At 36.6% G+C, this 27,883-nt stretch overlaps 1 protein-coding gene across 1 annotated transcript in view; it reads left to right on the top strand.

Annotated features, from left to right (window-relative positions):
- The first annotated feature begins 10,482 nt into the window (after nucleotides 1–10,482).
- The window catches only part of LOC131394918 (organic anion transporter 7-like), a 56,609-nt gene continuing 39,208 nt past the window's right edge, over nucleotides 10,483–27,883 (top strand). Inside the window, exons 1-2 of the mRNA XM_058526615.1 lie at nucleotides 10,483–10,884; nucleotides 11,575–11,678. Of these exons, the coding sequence (XP_058382598.1) occupies nucleotides 10,483–10,884; nucleotides 11,575–11,678 (506 nt within the window). The remainder of the gene's footprint in view (nucleotides 10,885–11,574; nucleotides 11,679–27,883) is intronic.

Genomic DNA, 27,883 nt, shown 5'->3' with positions numbered 1-27,883 from the left:
TTCTTCCAATCCAAGAGTACGGAATATCCTTCCATTTCTTTGTGTCTTCTTCAATTTCTTTCAGCAATTTTTATAGTTTTCCGTGTACAGCTCTTTCACCTCTTTGGTTAAGTTTATTCCTAGGTATTTTATTCTTTTTCTTGCAGTTGTAAATGCAATGGTATTCTTAATTTCTCTTTCTGCTACTTCGTTGTTAGTGTATAGAAACGCAACTGATTTTTGAATGTTGATTTTGTATCCTGCAACTTTACCATATTCGTTTATTACTTCTAAAAGTTTTCTGGTGGATTCTTTAGGGTTTTCTATATACAAAATCATGTCATCTGCAAATATTGAGAGATTCACTTCTTTCTTTCCAATTTGGATCCCTTTTATTTCTTTCTCTTGTCTGATTGCTCTGGCTAAGACTTCCAGTACTATGTTAAATAGGAGTGGTGACAGTGGGCATCCTTGTCTGGTTCCTGTTGTTAGAGGGATAGCTTTCAGTTTTTCACCATTGAGGATGATGTTAGCTGTGGGTTTGTCATATATGCTCTTTATTATGTTGAGGTACTTTCCTTCTATACCCATTTTATTCAGAGTTTTTATCATAAATGGATGCTGTATCTTGTCAAATGCTTTCTCTGCATCTATTGAGATGATCATGTGATTTTTATTCTTCATTTTATTAATGTGGTGTATTACCTTGATTGATTTGCCAATGTTGAACCATTCCTGCATACCTGGAATAAATCCCTCTTGATCATGGTGTATAATCTTTTTAACGTATTGTTGTATGCGATTTGCTAGTATTTTGTTGAGGATTTTTGCATGGATGTTCATCAGTGATATTGGCCTGTAGTTTTCTTTTTTTGGCTATCCTTGTCTGGTTTTGGGATCAGGGTAGTGTCAGCTTCATAGAATGAGTTACGGAGCTTCCCCCCCTCCTCAATTTTTTGGAAGAGTTTGAGAAGGATAGGTATTAAGTCTTCTTTGAATGTTTGGTAGAATTCACCAGGGAAGCCTTCTGGTCCTGGACTTTTATTTTTGGGGAGGTTTTTGATTACTGTTTCGATCTCCTTACTGGTGATTGGTCTATTCAAATTCTCTACTTCTTCTAGATCCAGTTTTGGAAGGTTGTATGATTCTAAGAATTTATCCATTTCTTCCAGAATGTCGAATTGGTTGGCATATAGCTTTTCATAGTATTCTCTTATAATCTTTTGTATTTCTGAGTTGTCTGTTGTAACCTCTCCTCTTTCATTTCTGATTTTACTTATTTGTGTCTTCTCTCTTTTTTTCTTGGTGAGTCTAGCTAAAGGTTTGTCAATTTTGTTTATCTTTTTAAAGAACCAGCTCTCAGTTTTATTAATTTTTTCTATTGCTTTTTTGGTCTCTATTTCATTTATTTCTGCTCTGATTTTTATTATTTCCCTTCTTCTACTGATTTTGGGCCTTGTTTGTTCTTCTTTTTCCAGTTCCTTTAGGTGCGTTGTTAGATTGTTTATTACAGATTTTTCTTGTTTGTTGAGATAGGCCTTTATTGCTATAAACTTCCCTCTTAGAACCGCTTTTGCCGTATCCCATAAATTCTGGCATGTCGTATTTTCATTTTCATTTGTCTCCAGGTATTTTTTGATTTCTTCTTTGATTTCTTCGTTGACCCAGTCGTTTTTCAGTAACATTTTCTTTAATTTCCACGTATTTGTGGCTTTTCTGATTTTATTCCTATAGTTGATTTCTAGTTCATAATGTTGTGGTCAGAAAAGATGCTTGGTATTATTTCAATCTTCTTAAATTTATGGAGACTTGTTTTGTGGCCTAATATGTGATCAATCCTGGAGAATGTTCCATGTGCATTTGAAAAGAACATGTATTCTTCGGTTTTTGTATGGAATGCTCTGTATATATCTACTAGGTCCATCTGTTCTAGTGTGTCATTTAAGGCCAATGTTTCCTTATTGATCTTCTCTTTGGATGATCTATCGGTTGATATAAGTGGAGTGTTAAACTCCCCTAGTATTATTGTGTTACTGTTTATTTCTCTTTTTATGTCTGTTAATAATTGCTTTATATATTTAGGTGCTCCTACATTGGGTGCGTAGATATTTACAAGTGTTATATCCTCTTGTTGGATTGTTCCCTTGATCATTATGTAATGCTCTTCTTTGTCTCTTTTTACGGTTTTTGTTTTAAGTCTATTTCGTCTGATATGATTACGGCAACACCAGCTTTCTTTTCATTGCCATTTGCATGGAGTATCTTTTTCCATCCCTTCACTTTCAGTTTGTGAGTGTCTTTAGGTCTGAAGTGTGTCTCTTGTATGCAGCATGTATATGGGTCTTGTTGTTTTATCCAATCAGCCACCCTAAGCCTTTTAATTGGAGCATTTAGTCCATTGACATTTAAAGTAGCTATTGATAAGTATGTACTTAGTGCCATTTTTAAACTTTTTTTTTCTCAGTGTTTTAGTAGTCCTTCTCTGTTCTTTTGTCCTTCTATACAGAATTGATGGTCTCTTTAGTTTGACCTCTGTCTGAAAGCTCTACTCTTTAACTCCCCTCCTCCCTCCTTTTATGTTTTTGATATCATATCTAACCTCTATTTTGTGCATTTGTATCCATTACCCTCTTATCATGGAAATACATAATTTTTCCTATTTGTGTTCTTCTCTTTTCCCCTTAAATCAGTCTCTTTAACATTTCTTGTAGCACTGGTTTCTTGGTGACAAACTCCTTTAATTTTTGCTTGTCTGTGTAGTTTTTGATCTCTCCTTCCATTTTGAATGATAACCTTGCTGGGTAGAGTATTCTTGGCTGTAAGTTTTTTCCTTTTAGCACTTTAAGTATATCACGCCACTCTCTTCTAGCCTGTAAGGTTTCTGCTGAGAAGTCAGCTGATAGCGTTATGGGGTTTCCTTTGTATGTAACTTGTCTTTCTCTTGCGGCTTTTAGGATTCTCCCTTTATCTTTTTTTTTTATAATTTTATTTATGTATTTCATTTTCCCCAAAGCCCCAGTAGATAGTTGTATGTTGTAGTTGCGCATCCTTCTAGTTGCTGTATGTGGGATGTGGCCTCAGCATGGCCGGAGAAGCAGTGCGTTGGTGCACATCTGGGATCCGAACCCGGGCTCCCAGCAGCAGAGCATGCACTTACTCGCTATGCCATGGGGCTGGTTCCTCTCTTCATCTTTAATTCTTGACATTTTGATTATGATGTGTCAGGGTGTCGGCCTCTTTGGCTTTGTCTTGTTTGGTGCTCTCTGTGTTTCCTGTACCTGGATGTCTGTTTCCTTCCTTAGTTTAGGGAAGTTTTCATCTATTATTTCTTGAAATAGATTCTCTGCCCCTTTGTCTCGCACTTCTCCTTCCGGGACACCTATAACATGGATGTTAGTGCACTTGAGGTTGTCCCAGAGGTCCCCTATACTGTCCTCACTCTTTTTAATTCTTTTCTCTTTTACATGTTCAGCTTGGGTAATTTCTTCTAGTCTTTTGTCCAGCTCGCAGATCCATTCTTCCGTACCCTCCACTCTGCTTTTGAGTCCCTCTAGTGAATTTTTCATTTCTAGTACTGTATTCTTCATTTCTCATTGGTTCTTTTTTATATCTTCCATTTCTTTGCTGACATTCTCACTGAGTTCATCTATTCTTCTCCCCAGATCAGTGAGCATCCTTAACACTCTTAGTTTGAACTCTCTGTCAGGTAGGTTGCTCATTTCCATTTCACTTAGTTCCTTTTATGGGGTTTTGTCCTCTTCCCTTACTTGGAATGTATTCCTTTCCCTCCTCATTTTGCCTCTCTCCCTGTACTTGTTCTATGTATTAGGTAGCTCAGCTATGTCTCCTGCTCTTGGATAGGTGACCTTATGTAAGTGATGTCTTAGGAGGCCTGCCATGTGCTTCCCTCAGTTCTCAATGTTCCAGGGGTGACCCTTATGTGGGCTATGTGTGTCCTTCTGTTGTGGCCTGTTTGCTCTCCCTGTACGCACCCAGGGAGGCCGAGTTACGCTCCTGGCCAGCTGTTGTAATGCTCAGCTGCTTGTAGTTGTTGTGGGCCCTTCAGTCTCTTTATCAGGTGTGGGGAGCCCCAGCACAGTTGGCTGCAAGTTCTAATACCACATTTGTGTTGCAGTATTTCTTTTAAGTGAGTAGGCCCCAAGTGTGGCAGGTTGTTAGGCTCAGGGGCTTATAATTGCTATAAGCCTCCAGCCTTTAGATCTCTTGTCAACTCTCTGAAGATTACAGCTGGGTGGGGCTGGCCTCAGGCATGGGAGCACCCAATTGTTTCAGGCTTTGGAAGGTGGGGCAAACCCCCTATGTGGGTCTTTGAGAAGCACAAGTCTTCTGCAGCTGACAATCCCCACCTCCCACAGGTTCACACACATCGTCAACAAAGTCCTCCCCCATGTGCGTCCCCCGACCTGGTGAAGTGGACCCAGTCTCTCCACGGCGGGAGCCCCACACACTCCACCACTGCCCCACACTCTCCACCTGCTCCTTGTGCATGCCCTACCCCACTGAAGTCAGCTCAGTTGCCAGGCTGCAGAGAATCCAGTCACCAATCTATGCAGGTCCATAAGTTGCCTGACGGTTTGTTGTTGGGTGGGGCCAGTCTCTAGGGTGGGCTGCCTGCCCTAGCTGAGCTGGATTAAATCAGTGCTCCAGTGGGTGGGGCAGACGTGAGGTAGCTGGCCTCAGTGAGAACTCCTATTGCGTCTGTATCAGCATGCCCACACCAGGCCACAACAATGGCTGTCGCCAATGTCTCAGTCCCTGGAGAGGTCTCACCTCTCACCGAGATCCACTCAGGGCCTATCAGGTGAGTCTCTTTTCACCAAAGCACTGTGCACCTTTCTTTCTGGTGATTTCAGGTTGCTTTCTGAATCGGGTGAGTTTGCGCGTGGGCCATTTTAGAACCATTTTTAATTTCTTTGTGAACCAGCTTTTCTGGGGGTACTCCCCAATGTTTTAGTAGCAGACAAAGTCAGATGTTATGCCACTCATCTCGATTGTGCTGGGTCCACAAAATGCCCACAGCAGGGGTGTTCCCCGGGTCTGGGCCTGCGCCTCCAGGGAGGGCTGCATACATTTGGGCTGCTCTTGGGTGGGCGTGAGGTGCTGTGCCTTGTGAAGGCAGCATTTTTCCTCTCCAGAAGGGAATTTCTGCCTCTTCCACCTCAATTAGGATTGTCGTTTGTTGCAGGAGTTCCTCTTATGCAGTTTTCAGTTCTGTCTCAGGGGTAATTTTTCCACGAGTAGTTGTAAGTTGGCTGTGTTTGTGGGAGGAGGTGAGTTCTGAGTCTGCTTACGATGCCATCTTGACTTCTCTCCTAAGATGGATATTAAATAAAGGCTTGTTGGTAATGGGAACCTCTCAAGGAAAAACTCACAAAATTCATGTGCATGGCTGGAACATTTAAAAGCTGTTAAAACACTTGCTGTCTCCTAACCACACAGCAAGTCTCTCTTAGGTATTAATTTGGCTCAGATCACCCAAAAGCCTTAGATAAAAGAAATGAACCCATCAAGTTTCAAAGAATTGAGTGCACCAACTTCTCACACATCTGTTTATTTTATATCCAAGAATTGTGGTCCCGGGAGTCATAGATATTTGTAAAAATGGCGAAATTTGACTAGAGACAACCTAGAATCACAATGGTCATTATGGGGAACATTCCAATTAGATAAAATCAATGCAGAAGCTTAGAAAACTCTTCAGCATTCAGCATTGAAAGATTCACTGCAAAAGATTCATAGAAATTAAAGAGATAAGAAGTATCTAAAACAAAAGATTGTAAGACCGATGTAACACTGACAGAACACCTACTGCCCCATCTATCCTTCTGTACTTGAGTACTTATTCTAATAATCTTATGTCTGAATTGTTTTTACACTCTGAAAAGACAACATGATCATAAAAAACGCTGGCGAAGTTAATGGCCTTACCGACACCCCATATCTACCTTTGAAAAAGGATCCCTGTATGGGCTCCTACCAATGTTGACAGGACTCTGAGGGATTTCTTGTTAAACTGCTATATTATTCACTTAAACTCCCAAGGAGAAACTAAAGTTATAATTAATGAAGTTGTCCAATACTACCAGATATATTTAGTGTTTGTTCTAGTTGAAACCTGATGAGATATTTACAAGGATTTAATAACTTTATGATAAGAAATTTGGCCAAATCAAAAACTGATAAGTAGAGCCTGACAGGAATTTTTTTGCAGGCCTTCTCCACTAAGCTGAAATAAAGCTATATACCCAGAGGGAAAGAAATATTCCAACAATAGGTAGATGAGTATGTCATTCCTTTTTGCCAATCCCAAAACTTTCCATATTCATCTCAAAAGAGTTGCACATATTTGGATCTTAGAAACACAACTGTTCTGCAAATATGCCTCCAAAACTCCATTTTGAAGAAAACTTGGATAACTTCTCTGTACCTTTCTGATGTATATTTTCTACCCACATCTCCTCTGGGACTTAAGAGTCGTTCTTTGAAATGCAATGTTTCTCATCAGAAGGAAAATAAAGGAGAGAGAAAGTATTTGGAAATTGGGTTAATGAGAAATCATAAAAATCTTCTCCACAAAAATTAGTAACTATAAGGTCTCTGTGTCTGTCTATGTATCTATCTCTACATCTATATATATGTATTGTTGATGTGTGGTATTTTCTACTTCCATAAGTTATTGCTAAAATTAATTTGTAAAAGAGCTCTATTTAATTGAGTTAAAGGTCAAGCACTTGTAAGGATTGGGTATTTTAAAGTTCTCAGAAATATAGCACAAACTAACCCAAATTCTTTTCAAGTTCAAGTGATCTGGGAAATACCAGGTGGAAAATCTAGCTTAAGGTTGTTGGTTTAATTAAACAGACATATCTTTAAAGATACTGACATTGAATAAAATGGAGATAACTTTTATTCTACCCGGATTAACTAGTTAAATTTATGTTATTTCTGTTGCAAATTTTTCATCAAAAAATAATTTAAAATGATAGCTGATTTTGTCCAATATACAATATACAATTTGTGGGTAATCTAAATGTAATTATTGACAGAAAATCATTTAGATATATGAATTGAGATAAAAGTTTATAAACTTTTTAGCAACAATTATATCTTATGGCATCTTACTTAAAAATAACTTCCAAAATTTTTTTGTTAACTTGAAACTTTAGGGTTTTGCTAAGTTAAATTACATGAGAAATTTATTAAATATCTAGACCATTTTCAAATAAGATAAAATAGTGAAACATTAATTATTGAACACAGGTTTATTTACCCTTGACATCCTATGACAGAGAAACTAAAGGTAAATTTGGATTTATTAGTAAACGTGTTTCATGCCACACTGAGAAATTTTCTATGAAAAAGCATTATGTTTCTAGAAATTGTAAAAAAAATTTATAAATCTGCCAATCCACAGACTTCTAAAATAAAAGACAGCTTATAATTGTTTATTGCCTTATTTTTCACTTAGAAATTAAGGTTTTTAAAGGTAAAAATTCTGGGCCGGCCCCGTGGCTTAGCGGTTAAGTGCGCGCGCTCCCCTGCTGGCGGCCCGGGTTCGGATCCCGGGCGCGCACCGACGCACCACTTCTCCAGCCATGCTGAGGCCGCGTCCCACATACAGCAACTAGAAGGATGTGCAGCTATGACATACAACTATCTACTGGGGCTTTGGGGGTAAAAAAAATAAAGGTAAACATTCTAGTATGAAGACACATTTTGTTAATTGAGATTAATTTTGTTAATTAATCACCTCATCAGAGACTGAAACTCACATAGACAAAATCAGACAACAAGCTACCTGGCTACAGCAGGTATCCATAGAAGAACTGGACCCAGACTGGTTTTCAGGACTATTTTCTTGGATTCCCAAGGGATTAGATCTATTTTTCAGGGACTATTAAAATTTGGGTTCTCTATATTTCTTGTCCTTCTGGTCAGAATCTTAATTATAAAATGTGCCTTTAAATATTGTACCCAAACTATTGAATAAGGTACAAAAATTCTAATAATGCAAAATTTCAGCCTGAAGCTGAGAACAAGAGAATGTTTCCAAATGAGTGCTAAACAGTTCCATTCCTCTAACCCAGATCTATGACTCAATTCAGCAGGAAGTAGCTAGATCAGTCATCACCCTGAATCCCTCAAGAATGAGGAATGACCAAAGAATAGGGGTGACTGAAACCTGCAAACAGCCATTAATGATTAGGTAGCTAGTAACTCCTCTTTTTTTTTTTTTGCAAATGCAAATTATAGCTTTTAGTTGTTCATCTACCCATTGTTATCTGTGTTGCTTAGGCAATATATTAACTGGCTCCCACTAGGTTCCTATAGATAATATCTCCCCGGCACCTGGGTCATCATGGTAATGGGTATTTGAGCTGTTTTTCAGGATTTAGGACCCCCTTATCCAGTTCAGGCCAGTTGAGACCACCAACTCATTAACTGGGCCTGTGTGGGTGCTCAAGTGACCTTTTTGACATCAAGAGGCTAAAAACTCCACCCTCAGATCATGGGAACACCACCATTTTTTGAACATGCATCTTATGAAGAGTCATGGAACTGGACAACACTTGTGCCAATCATCACTTATGTCACTTCTCCTTACCTACAATCATCTTTGCCCACACTTCAGACCATCTTTCTCCCTACCCCGTAAATATCCCGGAGTCCCCATTTTCAGGGAGGCAGATCTGAGATTGTTTCTCCTGCCTCCTCACTTGGCTGACTTGTGACTAAATCCTTTCTCTTTGCAAACTCCTCATCTCAGTGACTGGCTCAATCATGTGGCAGGCAAAATTTACCTGCTTTGGTTACATTGTATTATATCAAAAACTTTTAATGCATGTTTGCAGTTGCTAACCACCAAACAAATGATCTCCCTAGACTGAAACATCAGAGAAGGAACAAAGAAAATGATCCACTTAAAGGCTGTGAACCTGAAGACATGACATGTAATTATCACCGGGATTAAGCAAAATCATCATGACCTGCAAATATCACACAGAAGGACAGAAAAAACCATGGGAACTATGGAACAGTAGTTGAGACTGATGCTAATGCCTTAATTTTTTTTTTTAAATCACCTCTCTCAATGTGGCTGAGTGTTTTAATCAGAGAAGGGGAATTGAGAAAACAAAGAAATAACAAGCCCAAAATGGTCCTTGTGACAGCAAACCAAGGTTTAATTACAGTTTCAGCCCTCCCAGGAATGTGACCTTTAAACAGTCAATCTGAAGTTTCCTGAGTTGCACAAGTAAGGTAATCTGCAAGATAAAACACATGCCAGTTCCCTTTCCCCCAATAAGGTGTTCTGGCCCAAAATAACACTTTGTTTTCTTCTGGTAATGATGTCCTTACCCCATGCTCTTTCCTATAAAAACTTTCCATTTTGTATACTTCCTCATAGTGCCCTTCTAGTATCTGGATGAGATGCTACTTGATTTATGAATTGCTTAAGAAAGCCAATTAACATCTTCAAATGTACTCAGTTGAATTTTGCTTTTGAACAGATGGTACACAAATTATATCTCAATGAAGCTGTAAACAAAGAAATTTCTAGTAGATGATTTAGTGATAATAAATAGTGCTATGACATTTTATTCCATATTTTCTCTTGAATTCTTCCCTAGCAGATTGTGCATGTACCAGATAGGAATTTTACGAGGTCATGGTATAAATCTCCCTCACTTACTGGAGTTTAAGAGCCATGAAAACCTTGTCTGACACATTACTGTATTCCTAGAACTAGCACAGAAAAGGTCCTCAAAAATGTTATCTGAATGAATCAATAAGCCAATAAAAATAAACCTTTATATGAGCTTTACCACTGGTTTACCCTTCGGGCCTCCATCACTGCCTACTCTGCCCCGATTTCAAGTAAGTTATTTTCAGTGTGAATTTGTGATATGATTTGAACCGACACAGAATGTCACTTATGAAAACGGAAGGATTGCACCACATTTCACTAGCTTTTATTTAACTCAGGATTGTTTTCATTAACTCTTTTAATCAAAGTTCAGTGCTAAACAAGCAAAATGCTTTCTCTATTTTCAAAGAAAAATCAAAAAGCATTTCACTTTTGAGTCTCACCAAGTAGATTTTCTGGTAGAACTACATACAATGTAGCAGGTTTATTTTTAGATTGTTTACTAAGATTCTGTAGATCAAAGTCCAATGTTGACTTTTAAGGGCTGCTGGGGACAAGAACTTTTACAAAGTACACCATTAACAGATTTAACTGTCAATTGCTGGAAGTACATCAGCAAAATAATTGTCCATGTAACTAATGAGAATAGCTACTAAACTGACCCTAAAACAATTTGGAGAAACAGCTTCCAAAGCCCTGCTTTGGAGGGGTTACAGGGCCAGTTGAGGACAGAATGCGGCCCTCACAGACTCGGTGTGGAAAAAACATTTTCTCCCCTTGAACTTTTATAGATAAAGTCATTTTACCTCATCTTGGGGATCACCTGCACAGCCTCAATGGCCTTTCAGGACCTCTTGGATCAAGTTGGAGGCCTGGGGAGATTCCAGATTCTTCAGATAGTTTTCCTTTCTATCTCCAACCTCATAGTATACCCTCATACGATATTGGAGAACTTCACTGCTGCCATCCCTGGTCACCGCTGCTGGGTCCACATCCTTGACAATGACACTGTCTCTGCTAATGGCACTGGGACCCTCAGCCAAGATGCTGTCCTCAAAATCTCAATTCCACTGGATTCAAATCAGAGGCCAGAGAAGTGTCATCGCTTCCTCCACCCCCAGTGGCAGCTCCTTCATCTGAATGGGACCTTCTCTAATATGAGTGAGCTGGACATGGAACCCTGTGTGAATGGCTGGGTGTATGACCAAAGCTCCTTCTCCTCCACCATCGTGACTGAGGTAAGAGGCCCCATGTATGTTCTGTGAGTACATAGTGTGGGTGTTTAGAGGTAGAAAAAATAATGAAGATACTTCAAGCCTTTAGTCACAACACAGCTACTCATTCTTCACTGTTTCAGCAAATATTAATTACTTCTCTATTAAATGCTGGCCACTTTCCTGAATAATAATACGAATGAAATAAAAAATAGACATGAACCCTGCTATTGTAGTGCTTTTACTCTTGGAAAGACCAAGTTTAAGCAAGAAATTTATGTAATGTGTTAAAAACGTCATGGTAGGTCGGTAATGCTTACCATTTGGTTGCAAATTATAAGTATTTGAGAGCTTGATGAAAACCTCCAGGCTCAGACTGTACCCCAGAGCAGTCAAATAACAAAGTCTATGATGAAATTCAAGCATGAATAAAATTTTAAAACTAAAATAATTGCACTCTATGGCCAAGATTAAGAACCAGTTAGCAAGGAGTAAAACAGGGCATTAATAAAACCTACAATTTTAGAAGAGTCTTCCAGAAAAGTTATATTTAAACCAAGATCTGAATGAGAAGGTCAGCTAATATAGAAAGGGAAGCTGGAAAGGAAGATAGCGACCCAATATTCTAAAATTCACAAGTAATGTTAAAGTGTTTCCACTGTGGGGTTATAAGCTGCCGTGGAGCTCTCCTTTGCAAGTTTGCTTCTCTTCCAGTGGGACCTGGTATGTGAATTTCAGTCACTGGACTCAGTGTCTAGATTCTTATTCATGGCTGGAGCGCTGGTGGGAAGCATCATATATGGCCATTTATCAGACAGGTGAGTGTCTCTGGATCACAGCTCTCATTACTCCTGAGTATTTTCATCCTTTCATGAATCATTCTTACATTAGGAAATAAATATTGCAAATTACACTCTTCTAGAGCTACCTTGGTCTCCAGTGTTCTAAAAATACAAATGGAGAATTAATCAGCGTGGTGAGAGCTATTTTTATAAAATTGAGATTGGTGTACAGGACACAGTATGATATTTCCATCAAATCTGAAACCACATCAGGACAGGACACTGTCCTGTACATGTTATTTCTAATACACTATAGCATGTACATTAGAAACATGACAAAGTGTTACCTATGGGAATGGAGAAGAAAATATTTCATGGTATGAGATTCAGCCTGTTTGAGACCCAGACATGGAAAACTACTTTGTTGGCCTTGGCCAGAGGTGCTATGTTCAGTCCTTCCTGGACCCTGTGAGCTGAATGGTTGTGGCTTCCCAGAGAACGGTCATCATGGCCTAGTTGCTCTAGTGTGATGTGTAGATTTTTCTATAAAACCTGTGGGGTATAGAGAAATGTGTTATTGGTGGTGTGTTGAAAATTTATGCCAGTAACCTCAACTTTTGCTTTTGCAAAAACAGGTTTTTAAAGGTAAGTTTTGCAATCACGTAAAGTAATTAATCTAATCACAACTGCTGTCACAGTTTGTCATGTGAGTAATTTGGGGTAGTCTGTGCCTTACAGTACCTCTTCTGAAAGAGACTTCCACGGAAATCATTGCCAACACCCAACCATGTCTCTCCTGAGGGAGATAGAGAACATGAGGTGCCCCTTACCATTCACCAGCATAATATTAACTGTTGTCTCAGCTGAGAAATGTGAACACTAAATATATCACAGTAAATGTAACATATAAGTGAGTTCAGAGACAGCGTGTTCATTTTCAGCAGTCCAGTAAGACAGTCTTTGATGGAGTCATGAGAAATTATGGATATGTCGATTTTTATGGATTGCAGGGTGGTTGAGGTGGGAGGTGGGCCTAGTAGCAAATTACAGTGGAGAACTAGCTTAAATTGAGGGGGTAAGATAATCTAAGGAATTTGAACTTCATCAGGAAGCTAAGAGGAAAAATGAAAGGATTATGCACATGAGAGGGGCATGAACACACTGTTACTTTGTAACTAACAGTCTCAACTATTTATAATATCCCAATACTGGAAACAATCTAGATGTCTATCCATAATAGAATAAGATGTAGGATATTCACACAATGAATTAATATACAGTAAAGAAAATGAACAAACTACTCTGCAGTAACATGAATGAATATCAAAACCATGTAGTGGGGCAGAAGAAGCAAAATACAAATGATTACATGCTAGACAATTACACTTTGGTAGATTCAAAAACAAGCAAGTTATACTATGTCATTGAAAGTCAGAAAATTGGTTATATTTAGAATTTTATTGGGTTTGCCTTGAATCTACAGAGCAGTTTAGGTTAGATTGCTGTTTTGAACATTGATTTATCTTATCTTTGAACATTATGGAGCTCTCTGATAATTTAGATTATTTTAATTTCCTTTCTCAGTGGTTATAGTTTATAGAAACAGTCATGCATTTTCTATTAAATGTGTTTCTAATTAACTTGGTTTTTCAGGCTATGAAGTTGTTTTTTGTAACTTTAATTTCTAATTATTTATTGCTGCTATGTAGAAATGCATTAACTTTTACATACTGACCTTACCAACTTACCAATTTATTTATTAGTTCTAGTAGCTTTATTGTGAATTCCTTAAAGATTTCTACTACACTATCTCTTCGTCTGCCAGTAAGGATAGTCTTACTTACTATTTTCCTATCTTCTTCCTTTCACTCTTTTTCTGTAGATACCTAGAATATTCAGTATCATGCTTAATGAAACTGGTCAGAGATAATCTTGCCTTACTCTGACCATAGGTAGAATGCATTGATTCTTTCAAACTTGAGTATAATGTGAGCTGTAGGATTATAGTAGACACCCTTAATGAGATTTAAGAAGTTTTCCCCTTTTTCTGGTTTTCTGAGTATTTTGTAAAATTATTTTATTGAGGTCATAATGGAATATAACATCGTGTAATTTCAGGTGTACATTATTTTTTATCAGTTTCTGTATAGACTGCATCATGTTCACCACCAATAGTCTAATTTTTATCTGTCATCATGTATGTGCCCCTTTACCTCTTTCACCCACCCTCCAACCTCCTTCCCCTCTGGAAACCACCAATCTGTTCTCTTTATCCATGTGTTTGTTTATCTTCCACATATGAGTGAAATCATGCATGGTTTGTCTCTCCTTGTTTGGCTTATTTCGCTTAACCTAATGCCCTCAAGTCAATCTGTGTTGTTGCAAATGAGATGATTTTGTCTTTTTTATGGCTGAGTAGTATTCCATTGTATATATATACCACATCTTCTTTATCCATTCATCAGTTGAAGGACACTTGAGTTGCTTCCACATCTTGGCTGTTGTGAATAATGCTGCAATGAACATAGGGGTGCATAAATCTCTTTGAATTGTTGATTTCAAGTTCTTTTGGATAAATACCCAATAGTGGGATAGTTGGATTGTATGATAGTTGTATTTTTAATTTTTTGAGAAATCTCCATACTGTTTTCCATAGTTGCGGTACTAGTTTGCATTCCCACTAGCAGAGTATGAGGGTTCCCCTTTCTCCACATCCTCTCCAACATTTCTTACTTTTTGTCTTGGTAATTATGGCCATTCTGACAGGTGTAATGTGATATATCATTGTAGTTTTGATTTGCATTTCCCTAATTAGTGATGTTGAACATCTTTTCATGTGCCTCATGGCTATCTGTATATCTTCTTTGGAAAAACGTCTGTTCGTATCCTCTGCTCATTTTTTGATTGGGTTGTTTGTTTTTTTGTTGTTGAGTTATATATGTTCTTCATATATTTTGGAAATTAATCCCTTGTCCAATATATGATTTGAAAATATTTTATCCCAGTTGGTGAGTTGTCTTTTCATTTTCTTCATGGCTTACTTTTCCTTACAGAAGCTTTTTAATGTGATGTAGTCCCATTTGTATATTTTTTCTTTTGTTTCTCATGCCTGAGTAGACATGGTATTCGAAAAGACGCTGCTAAGACCGATGTCGAAGAGTGAACTGTCAACGTTTTCTTCTAGGTGTTTTATGGTTTCAGGTCTTACTTCAACTCTTTAATGTATTTTGAGTTAATTTTTGTGTATGGGGTAAGATAATGATCTACTTTCATTCTTTTGCTTGTGGCTGTCCAGTTTTTCCAACACATTGAAGAGATTTTCCTTTCTCCATTGTATGTTCTTGGCTCCTTTGTCAAAGATTAGCTGTCCATAGATGTGCGGTTTTGTTTCTGGGCTTTCAACTCTGTTCCATTGATCTGTGTGTCTGTTTTTGTACCAGTACCCTTCTGTTTTTATTACTATAGCTCTGTAGTATATTTTGAAGTCAGGGATTGTAATGCCTCCAGCTTTGTTCATTTTTCTCAGGACTGTTTTAGCTATTTGGGGTCTTTTGTTGTTCCACATCAATTTTAGGATTCTTTGTTCTATTTCTCTGAAGAATGTCACAGGAATTCTGATCAGGATTGCATTGAATGTGTAGATTGCTTTAGGTAATATGCACATTTTACTATGCTTATTCTTCCAGTCAATGAGCATGGAATATTTTTCCATTTCTTTATGTCATCTTTGATTTCTTTCAATAATATTTTATACTTTTCAAGGTACAGGTCTTTCACCTCCTTGGTAAATTTATTCCTAGATATTTTATTCTCTTTGTTGCAATTTTGGAAATGAACCCCTTGTCAGATATATGATTTGCAATATTCTGTCATTATAATTTTCTCTTCTAAATGGGATTGTTTCCTTGAGTTCTCTTTTTGCTAGTTTGTTATTAGTGTTTTGAAATGCAAGTGAGTTTTGTAAGTTGATGTTCTACCCTGCAACTTTGCTGTAGTTGTTGATTATTTCTAATAGTTTTCTGGTGGATTCTTTAGGATTTTCCATGTATAGGATCATGTCTCCAGCAGACAACAAGAGTTTCACCTCCTCCTTTCCAATTTAGATAACTTTTATTTCTTTTTCTTGCCTAATTACTCTGGCCAGATCCTCCAGCACTATGTTGAATAGGAGTGGTGAGAGTGGGCACCCTTGTCTTTGTCCTGTTCTCAGAAGGATGGCTTTCAGTTTTTCACCATTGAGCATGATATTGGCTGTGGGTTTGTCATATATGGCTTTTATTATGTTGAGGTATTTTCTTTCTATACCCTTTTTATTTAGAGTTTTTCATCATAAATGGATGTTGGATCTTGTTAAATGCTTTCTCATCTATTGAGATGATAATGTGATTTTTATTCTTCATCTTATTAATGTGGTGTATCACATTGATTGATTTGTGGATGTTGAACCATCCCTATGTTCCTATTATAAATCCCATTTGATCATGGTGTATGATCCTTTTAATGTATTGCTGTACTTGGTTTGCCAATATTTTTTAGAGGATTTTTGCATCCATGTTCATTAGCAATATTGACCTGTAATTTTCCTTCTTTGTGTTGTCCTTGTCTGGTTTTAGTATCAGAGTGATGTTGGCCTCATAGAATATTAGGAAGTCTTCCATTTCTTCTTCAGTTTTTTGGAATAGTTTGAGAAGGATAAATATTAAATATTCTTTGAATGTTTGGTAGAATTCTCCAGAGGAGCCATCTGGTCCTGGACTTTTGTTTTTTGGTTATTGTTTCAATTTCTTTCCTTGTTATTTGTTTATTCCAATTCTTTATTTCTTATTAATTCAGTTTTCGGAAGTTGTATCAGTCTAATAATTTGTCCATTTCTTCTACAATTTATTGGCATATAGTTTTTCATAGCATTCTCTTATTCCTTTGTATTTCTGTAGTTTCCATTGTAATTTCTCCTCTTTCATTTCTAATTTCATTTATTTGAGCCTTCTCTATTTCCTAGTGAGTTTGGCTAAGGGATTGTCAATTTTGTTAATCTTCTCAGAGAACCATCGCCTGGTTTCATTGATCTTTTCTACTGTTTTTTTGTCTCTCTATTTCATTTATTTCTGCTTTAATTTTTCTTATTTCCTTCCTTCTGCTGACTTTGGGCTTTGTTTGATCTCCTTTTGGTCTAGTTCTGTTATGTGTAGTTTAAGATTACTTATTTGAGATTTTTCTTGTTTGTTGGGCTTGTATTGCTATGAATTTCCCTCTTAGACTGCTTTTGCTGCAACCCATATGAGTTGGTATGATGTATTTTCATTTTAATTTGTCTCCAGGTATTTTTTGATTTCTCCTTTGATTTCTTCATTGATCCAATGGTTGTTCAGTAGCATTTGTTTAGTCTCCACATATTTGTGAGTTTCCCAGCTTTTTCGTGTAGTTGATTTCTATTTTCATACCACTGTGATCAGGAAAGACGCTTGATATGATTTCAATCTTCTTAAATTTATTGAGGCTTGCCTTGTTTCCCAATATATGGTCTATCTTTGAGAATGTTCCATGTGCACTTGAGGAGAATGTATATTTTGCTGTGTTTGGATGGAATGCTCTCTGTCTATCTATTAAGTCTATCTGCTCAAGTGTTTCATTTTAATCCACTATTTCCTTGTTGACTTTCTGTCTGTATATTCTATCCTTCGATGTAAGTGTGGTGTTCAGGTCCCCTACTATTATTGTGTTGCTGTCAATTTCTCCCTTTAGGTCTGTTAATAGTTGCTTTATATACTTTGGTGCACCTGTGTTAAGTGCTTATATATTCATAAGTGTTATGTCCTCTTGGTGGATTGTCCCTTTTATCATTATATGCTGCCCCTCTTTTTTTCTCCTTGCTTTTTTTTTTATCTTGAGGTCTGCTTTGTCTGATATAAGTATGGCAACATCTTTTGCTTTCCATTTGCTTGGAGTATCATCTTCACTCTGAGCCTGTATTTGTCTTTAGAGCTGTGTTTCCTGGAGGCAGAATATAGTTTGGTCTTGATTTTTAATCCATCCATATACTCTGTGTCTGTTGATTGGAGAATTCGATCCGTTTACATTTAGGGTGATTACTGATATATGAGGGTTTAATACTGCCATTTTATCTCTTGTTTTCTGGTTGTTCTATTTTTCTCTTGTTTCTCTTCCCTTGTATTTCTTACTGCCATTTCATTTTGGTGGTTTTCTGTTTATTTATGATTTGTGACTCTGCTCTGATTTTTTTGTTTAGTGGTTACCATGAGATTTGTATAAAAGATCTCATAGATGAGATAGTCCATTTTCTGATAGCCTCTTATCTCCATTAACCTAAGTAGGTTCCATACTGTTCCTTTTCCCCTTCTAAGTTATTGTTATCTCAAATTATTCCATTTTTGTTTTGTAAATTGGTGATTAAAATGAATTTTTTATAGTTATTTTTGATGCTTTCCTTCTCTTATCTTTTATGTTTTATTTAAGTGTTTGCTAACCTGTTATGATAGAGATCTACAATTTTCTGATTTTGTCTATCTATTTATCCCCTGCTCAAGACTTTCTAAACCTTTCCCTTTTTGTTTCAGGTATGAGGGCATCATTGATCATTTCTTCTAAGGGAGGTCTAGCGGTGATAAACTTCCTCAGATTTGTTTATGTGGGAAAGCTTTTATTTCCCCATCATATATGAAGGATAGTTTTGCTGGAAAGAGTATTCTTGGTTGAAAATTTTTGTCTTTCATTTTTTTAAATATATGATTCCAAACTCTACTAGCCTGTAAGTTTTCTGCTGAGAAATCTGCTGAAAGCCTAATAGGGGTTCCTTTGTAGATTATTCTCTTCTGCCTTGCTGTCCTTAATAGTTTTTTTGTCATTGACTTTTGCCAGTTTTACTATTATAAGCCTTGGAGAAGGTTTTTTTGCATAGATGTAATTAGGAATTCTATTGGCTTCGTATACTTGTAAGTTCAGTTTCTTCCCCGCGTTTGGGAAGTTCTCAGATATTATTTCTTTGGACAAGCTCTTTGCTCCTTTCTACCTCACTTTTCCCTCTACAATACCTATCATCTTTATGTTGCATTGCCTAGTTGATTCAGATATTTCTCCAAGTGTTTCTTCGTTTTTTAAAAGTCTTAGTTCTCTCTCCTTCTCCACCCAAATTATTTCTATTTCTGTCCTCTAAATTACTAATTCTGTCCTCCATAACAGTAGCTTTGTTTTATAAGGTTTCTAGATTTTTTCCATCTCATTTATTATGTTCCTCATCTTCTAAATTTCTTTTTTTTTTCGAGTTTCAATATTTTTGGAGAAGAATTCCTTGTGCTCATTAATTTTATTCCTAAGTTCATTGAACTGTCTTTCTGTGTTTTCTTGTAACTTGAGTTTCTTTATGACAACTATTTTGAATTCTCTGTCATTTAGACTGTAAATTTCTGTGACTTCAGGATTGGTTTCTAGAGACTTGGTGTTTTCCTTCTGCTCTGAATTGTTAATGTAGTTCTTCATGGTGTTTGATGAAATGATCCTTTGCCAGTGCACAGTGAGAGTATCAGGTCACAGATCCCGCCTGCTACCTCTGGGATGTGGCAGGTGCTGCATTTTCTGCACCTGCCATATCTTCTGGAATTTATGTCAATAAGGATGTGGAGCTGTTCTTGCGTGGAAACACTACCTTGGCCCAGAATCAGCTGAACTGGTGTGCTAGGTTGGAGGGGCTCTTTCTTTCATGCATACTGGCACACTCTGCAGTCTTGGGTTGTTTGCATGGGCTGCAGTGCTTGGTGGGGGTGCCTGCTTGGTGGGGGTGCCCACATGGTGGCTGAGCCATGCTACTTGGTGTGGAGTGTTCCTGCAGGCCAGCCTCAACTCTGAAAATGAAAGTGTTCATGTGCATACCCTCTTTTACAGTCACACAACAGCTGCTACATGAAGACCCATAACCTAGATCAATGCCACTGCAGACGGGGAGGGGATCCACTCACCTCCTTCCACTGCTTTCCAGGGATCCAATAATCCATACTTTCAGATGTATGGCTGTGTGGATCTCTCAGACGTCCTTTTTTGCTTTGTAGGGAATCCTCTGTTGGTTAACAAATGTCGGTTTGGTTGTAACTTAGGGGGAAGAGACTAAGGGAACAGCTCACTCTGCCAATATGCTAATGTCACTCTTCTGAGTATTTTATTTGAAAAGATTTTGACATACAATAAACACTACTGAAGACATACAATAGACCATCTAAGACATGAAGGAGAAGCTTGGCTGAGACTCTTTGGGAAATTAAGACATTCAAAAGCAGCCATATATAAGGGTGAATTGGGAAAGCCATGTGCAATGCCAGGCAAAGCAGGTAATCAGAAAAGACATGAGAATATCTAAAGCTTTACCTCAGGTTGATTCCTACCCACAGTGCAAGCCTAGCTAAGTCTTTAAGGAGTGTCCTAAAACAGATCCAATCTGCAAACACTAGAAAACCTCAACATTCAAGAAAATCTGTCAAAACTTAGCTGAACATGAGCTAATAGTTTTGCAGAATAGTTTGGAAATGTCTCAAAAAAATAGTCTAGTAAACCCTTCAACAATGAAAATAAGAATGAGCATTCTCTGGGGAAGAGAGGATATCTGATTTCCAGAGTTATCACATTATAATAGTCAAATGCCCAATGTTCCACACACACAAAAAATATCAGAAGGCATTCAAAGAAACAGGGAAATATGGATCTTTAAAAGGAGAAGAAAACTGAGAGAGACTGTTCATGAGTAAGCCCAGAAGTCAGACATCCAGGGAAAGACTTTAAAAACTCCGTCCTAAATATGTTCAAAAAGCTGAAGTAAAACATGGGAAAATAACTAAAATAACTGAGGAAAATATTGCATGAACAAAATGAGAATATCCACAAAGTGATACAATTTTAAAATGGAGCCAAACAGAATTTTTGGAGGTGAAAAGTATAATTGAATTGAAATTTTCTCTAGGGGGATTCAACAGTAGATCTGAGCAGGCAAAAGAAAGAATGAACAGGAAGAGAAGGCAGTTAAAATTATCGAGTCTGATGCACAGAAAGAAAAAAGAATGAGGAAAAGTAAACACAGCCTAAAGGACTTATGGAACATCAGCAAACAGACCAATATACTAATTATAGGAGTCTCAGAAAGAGAAGAGAGAGTGAGAGAAAGGGGCAGAGATATTATGTGAAGAAATGATACAGAAATCTTTCCAAATTTCGTGAAAGATATCAGTATACAAATCCAAGAGCTTCAACAAAATCTAAGTAGGATTAACTCAAAGAGACCCACACTGAGAAACATTGTAATCAAAATGGCAAAAATGAAAGACAAAGAAAGAGTCTTGAAAGCAGCAAGAGAGAAGCAATTCATCACATACAAGGGCTCCTCAATGAAGTCATTTGTTGATGTCTCATTAGAAACTTTGGAGGGCAGAAGTAGTGGATGATATATTTAAAGTACAGAAAGAAAAAAACTGTCGAACAAGAGTTCTACATCTGGCAAAAGCATCATTTAAAAACGACCTAAAAATTAAGAAACTTACAGGTAAGCAAAAGCTGATGCAGTTCAATACCACTAGATCTACCCTAAAAAATGCTTGAAGGGGTCCTTCCATTTGAAATAAAAAGGCACTAGACAGTAACTCAAAGAAGATATAGATATGAAGAAAAAAGGTCTCTGATAAAAGTAAATACATGGGCAATTATAAGAACAAGTATTAAGGAAATTTTTGTGTATAAATTTACTTTTTATATTCCAAAGGATTTAAAACACAAAGGTATTAAAAATCATTTTAAATCCACATTTAAATGTCTAGATGTGTAATTTGTGATATCAGTGATGTAAACAGGGCAAGCATATTGCTGTATAGAAGTAGAGATTTTATGCAATTGAAGTTAAGTTGGTATTAATTCAAACTAGATTACTATAACTTTAGGATATTATATGGTAACCACAGAGAAAAAATATACCACAGAGTATACACAAAAGGAAATGAAAAGGGAAACAAAGCATTCCACTACAAAAAAATCAAGTAAACAAAAAATAAGTCAGTAATGGAGGGAGTAAGAAATAAAAAAAAGCTGTAGGACATTCAGAAAACAAATAGCAAAATGGCAAAAATAAGTCCTTCCTTATCAATAATTACCTTAAATGTTAATGGATTACACCCTCCAGTCAAAAGGCAAAGATTGCCAGAATAGTTTATAAAGATAGGATCCAACTATATGCTGTCTGCAAGTGATTCATTTGAATCTAAAGACACAAATAAGTTGAAAGTGAAAGGATAGAAAAAGATATTCCATGCAAATTGTCACCAAAAGAAAACTTGGTTGGTTAGTCCTAATATGAGATAAAATAGACTTTAGCTCAAACACTGTGATATGTGACAAAGAAAGAATTTATATATTGATTTTCATAAAGTCAATTCAACAAGAATATATAACAATGATAAATATATGTGCACTAAACAATAGAGCTCAAAATATAGGAGGCAAATACTGGCAGAGTTGAAGGGAGAAATAGACAGTTCTATAATACACTTATGTACTTCAATACCCCACTTTCAATAATTGACAGAACCACTAGACCAAAGAGCAATGAGAAATAGAGAACTTGGACACTATTAAATCTACTAGATCTTACACACATATATAAAACACCCAACAACAGCAGAATACACATAATTCTGACATGCAAATGGAATATTTTCTGGGGTAAACCACATTTAGGACACAAACAGGTCTCAAGTGAAATAAGACAGGCACAAAAGGACAAATATTGTATGATTCCACAAATTCATAGAAGAAAAAGTAGGTTAGAGGTGACCACAGAGTAGGGGGAAGGGAGAAAAGGAGAGTTATTACACATTAAGCACAGAAATTCTTTGGAAGTAATGAAAAATTTTGGGCAGTAGATGGTAATGAAGGTTGCACAACATTGTGAATGTAATTAATGTCACTAGTTTATACACTTAAACATGATTAAAATGGCAAATTTATTTTATGTATATTTTACTGTAATAAAAATAAACACAAATATTAATATAAAAGGGAAAACAAATATGAACATTGATAGACACTGTATGTGGCTCACAATGCATAAAATAATAATTATCTAGTCTTTATTGGAAATATTTGCTGACTCCTGGTGTAACAGCACTCTGAGGCTCTGTGTTGATTATTTTAAAGCATTGTTTTTCTCTGCTCTTCACCTTCTATAACTTCTAATGCTCTATCTTCAAGTTCACATAGTCTCCCTCTTGTGTCCACATGGCTGTCAAGTCTATACAGTGAATTTTTATATCAGAAGCTATATATCAGTTCAAGAATTTCAATTATTTTGGATTGTTTGTGTTAATTTCTCTGCTGAGAGTGCCTATTTCTCAGCTGTGAGTTTCATATGTTAGTAAGTCATATTTAATTTACATCTTTAAGGATACTTGTACTACCACTTTAAAATACTTATTGGTTAATTCCAAAATTTTTCTCACCTCAGGAGAAGATTCAAATCATTTTCATTCTTTTGAGAATGGGTTTCATTTTCTTGGCTCTTCATGTGTCAGGAAATTTTGAATTGTATATTTACTATTACAAATATTGTTGTGGAGATTCTGGATTCTGTTATTATTCATCAGTAGTACTGAGTCATTCATTTTAGTGAGTAATTTTCATGCCTGGGATTGAAATGCCCTGTTTCTTATGCAACTGGCCTCAGTTCAGATCTATGTCTTTAGCTAACTTGCTTTGAGCTTATTCTGCACACGCCTGTTTCAGCAGCCAATCAGGGATGTATGGTAGACACAGCTGAGAGATCCCCTCTTTGCCGCTTTCTCTTGCTGGAACTCTCACTCTCTGCAGTGGTCTCAGTCTCCCACGGTCTGTGACCTGGTTCTCCAGACCACGAGGGCAGATTTGCACATGCACCCAACCACTGTACTTACTATGTAGATTGCCCCTTAGTCCAGGTTATAGCCATGGAAATGAGATCTTCCTTACATTGCTCCCCATTGGTTTCCTTTGAGGGAGCATATACTCCCCACCACAGTCTACCTGCTTCTATCCACTCTCCAACACTCCAATACTCTCTTTTGGTACTTGCTTTTTGTGTTATGCACAGGCTTTACATTTCTTCTCTGAGGGAGTGGAGGGCAGGCTGTAGAGTTTAAGTCCTTTATTCCCTAAACCTGAAATGCAGGCATCAAAGGTCTTTAAGAGAAGTATTATGATAGAATCTTTTAATCTTCATTATTAGTGCCTCAGTGATAACTAACTTGGGGAGCAAAAGTGGTGCTAGGGACATCATTTAACAGACTATCAAATAATTCTAAGGAAAAATTATGGGAATTTTAATTAGGAAGGTGTCCATGGAAAAGGTAACAAGGATCTGGATTGGGAAGCTATCTGTAGAAAGATGCAATAAGATTTCCTGATGGCTTCAAATATTTAAGAAGGAAGCTATGATATGGCAAATGGGGGATGAAAGATGATAGCTATATCTTCAGCCTGAGCAAATGGTTGAATGCTGATACCATTAAGATGAGGGAAGACGGGAAAAGAAACCCACATGGAGGAGAAAGCCAAGACTTCTGCTTTGGAGATAATAAATTCGAGGTGTCTATTAGTCATGCAGCAAGAGATGTCAAGTAGGGGAAAGCAGTACTAAGAATATTGACCTGCTTGAAAATAATCTACCTCAAGCATAACCTTTAGCCAGGCTGATATTCAGCTCATAAATATTAAAACAATCATCCCTCATGAGAAATCTACCAAAGGGGAATTGTAGGGCCCAGCAGGTATACTGTATTTGACCACTTCGGTGTCAAGGCCAATGTCCATTATTAATGGTGAATTTCCCCCAGAGTATTGGTTGTTAAACATTTGGAATATCCCTCCCACCCACTAGAACAGCCCTTTCCATCAAAATTCACAAATATGCAGTCTTATACTTTTCTCTGGAGGCCTTATTCCTTTAAAATGTTGAATATCTAAATGTTCAGATGTAAATAAAGCAACAAAAAACTTCATGGTTTGAATCTCTCAAACAAATCAGACGTCACCTTTGCTCCATTGCAAGGATAAGAGCCATGCTGGTGCCCTTGTAGAAACAACTTATAAATATTTTTGGTGAGGGTGGCACAGAGTGTAGATATGGGCTTCTGGCACTCAGACAACTACCTCAGTGATCACAATCTTGTGCAGACTGAACACTAGTCTGAGCTTAGACAAACCTACTCAGCATCAGTTCCTAGAATCCTTTCCTTTTGCATATCTAATGTAATATCCCAACTTCCCTTATTCCTTGAGTGACTGGTCATCCCATTTGCCTGGTCACTCTAGGCTTAATTATTAATAACATCCCTTTTTGGTCTCAAAAGTATCCCATTGAGCATAATAATTTTATGGAAAGAACAGAAGACTCCTACGTCTCAGAGTTGGGAGAAAGGCAATCATCATTAATGCATTCAAGTCTTTTTTTAATGATGAAGAATTTATTATGAACCCTCATGTAGGACACTCACTTTGAGAATATAAAGAATGTCATCAGGTTATTTTCTGCCTAGCCTCTTTCAGAACCATAGAAGCATTAAATAATTTGGGTAAAGAGGAGGAAGTGATAAGCCATACTCAGTGTCATAGAGTAGAATCTGTTTACTGGTGGCTCTTTGCATAACGTTAGTAACAAAAGCCCTTCCCTATTCCTGCTTAATATTAAAAAGACTCTCAAGATGTCACTTCTTCCAAACTTGATCTATAGATTCAATGCAATCAAAATCAAATCTCAAAATTATTTTGTGGATATCAACAATGAATTCTAAAGTAAATATTGAGAGGCGAAAGACCCAGAATTGTCAACACCACATTAAAGAGGAAAAACAAAGTTGGAGGACTGACACTACTCGACTTCAATACTTACTATAAAGCTCCATTTATCAAGACAGTGTGGTATTGGTGAAAGAATAGACAAATCAATAAATAAAACAATGTAGAATGCCCAGAAATAGACCCACATAAATACAGTCAACTGATCTTTGACAAAGGAGTATAGACAATACAATGGAGCAAAGACATTTGTTTCAACAAATAGTGCTGAAACTACTAGACATATATGTGAAAAAAGTGAATTTAGAAAGAGACTTTATGTCCTTCGCAAAAATTAATTCAAAATGGATCATGGACTTAAAGTAAAACACAACACTGTAAAACTCCAGGAAGATTACAGGAAGAAGTCTACATAACCTTGGGTTTGGTGATGACTTTTTAGATATAACACCAAAGGTATAACCCATGAAGGAAAAAATTTATAAATTTGACTTCATTAAAGTTAAAATTTTCTGTTCTATGAAAGACACTGTCAAGAGAATGAAAAGACAAACCACCAACTGGGAGAAAATATTTGCAAAAACATATCTGATAAAGGATAGTTAGCTAGAAATTTACAGACCTCTTAAAACTCAACAATAAAAAAACAAAACAAAAAACCTGATTAAAAACTAGGCCAAAGACCTTAAGAGAGACCTCACCAAAGAAGATATACAGATAGCAATTAAGTACATGAAAAGATGCTTAATGTGACGTGAACCCTAATCTAAACTATGAATTTTGGATTATTATGATGTATCAGTGTAGCTTCATCAGTTTTAATAAATGGGGATGTGATAATGGGAGAAGCTATGCATGTGTGTGGGGGTCGGGTAGGAGGTATTTGGGAAATCTCTGTATCTTCTGTTCAATTTTGCTATTAACCTGAACCTGCTCTAAAAATACTGTATATTTGCAAAAAGGACTCTCAAAGCCATCAGCAAATAAAATGCAAATATATATTTTACTTTTTTAACCTTTTGTTATTTCCTGACCAAAAAATGTGTGAGGAAAAAATTAGAATATGGATAAAAATTAAAAATACATTTTAAATTGTCCTGGTTTCACATTCTATAAGACAACTGACCAGGACTCTTCAAAAAGGTGACATCATGCAAAAAATAAATGGAGTGATCATTCTAGATTTAAAAACTGACAAAACGTAAAAACAAAATGCAATGTGTAAACTCCAACAACGTCATGGATGGAATAAGGAAGAATAACAGCTAGAAAGAGATACTGAGGACCTTTGTGGCAATTTGAATATGGTCTAATAGCTGATATGAAGGAATTATTGTTAGTGTTCTTACATGTGATAATGGAAGTTTAATAATATCAGAAATTGTCCTTATTCTTCATACTGCATGCTAAAGGAGTGATATGTCGTATGATTTGTAACTGCCTTTCAAATGATTCAACAAAAAAAAGAGTGTGTGTGTGCTTGTGTTCACATACATGCAAAGAAATAAAGGCAATGCAGCAAGATGATATCTTGTCATGAATCTGGTTGAAGTTTATGCCAAGATTCACTATAGTATTCATTTAAATTGTCTTTAATTTTTGAAAATTTTCAAAATAAAGAGTGGTTTGTAATAAATCCTCACAACTGGTAACCAACATTAACATCATTTGTTATATTTACATACATCACAAATACATGTTTTAAGTAAAATTGGGATATGTGTGATATGCGTATCTGTAGTTGCATAACCTCTTTTGACATATTTGTTTATAAATATATATCACATTTTCTTTTCAAATAAAAATTTTTTAAAAATAAATTTGATAACATATACAAAAATAAATAGACACAAAGCTTCTCTAGTCATCTTCATTAAACGTCATTGTAATCAAGCATTATTGTATTAGTCAAGGTAACTGGTTGCAGTAAAAAAATCCAGAATCAAAATTTGTTACCTGAATAAAAGAATGATTCTCACTGATGTCATATTTAGTGTGTGTCAAGTAACCATCCAGGCCCCCATCTTCTAGGCAATGACTCAGGAAATATCTCCTTCCATCACGTGACTTTTCATCAAAAGTTCTTTGTTTCCAGCTGCGTTGTCAGATGGAATGGGTAGAACCAAAATAGATCCAGTATGGACAGGCCTGGAATTGGCCTATGTCACTTCTGTCCATAGTGCATGGTCTGCACACAGGTGCATGGACCCTAATTAATTATAAGACTGGGAAGTATAGTCTTCCTCTATGTCCAGAAAAAGGATAAGCAATGGTGAGCTTCTAACCAGATCATGCAGTAATTAATAATAAAACAATAGCCTTTAAATATTGCACAACACAAATTTCTCTGTTTTTGGATGTCAAGAACAGGTGGTTGAATTATCATACTTTTCATTATATGAGACAGTGTCCTCATCAATTTGGCCTTG

This window comes from Diceros bicornis, chromosome 31 (genome assembly GCF_020826845.1).
Source record: "Diceros bicornis minor isolate mBicDic1 chromosome 31, mDicBic1.mat.cur, whole genome shotgun sequence".
NCBI classification, from domain to species: domain Eukaryota; kingdom Metazoa; phylum Chordata; class Mammalia; order Perissodactyla; family Rhinocerotidae; genus Diceros; species Diceros bicornis.
This window is presented reverse-complemented; position numbering and strand designations above follow the sequence as displayed.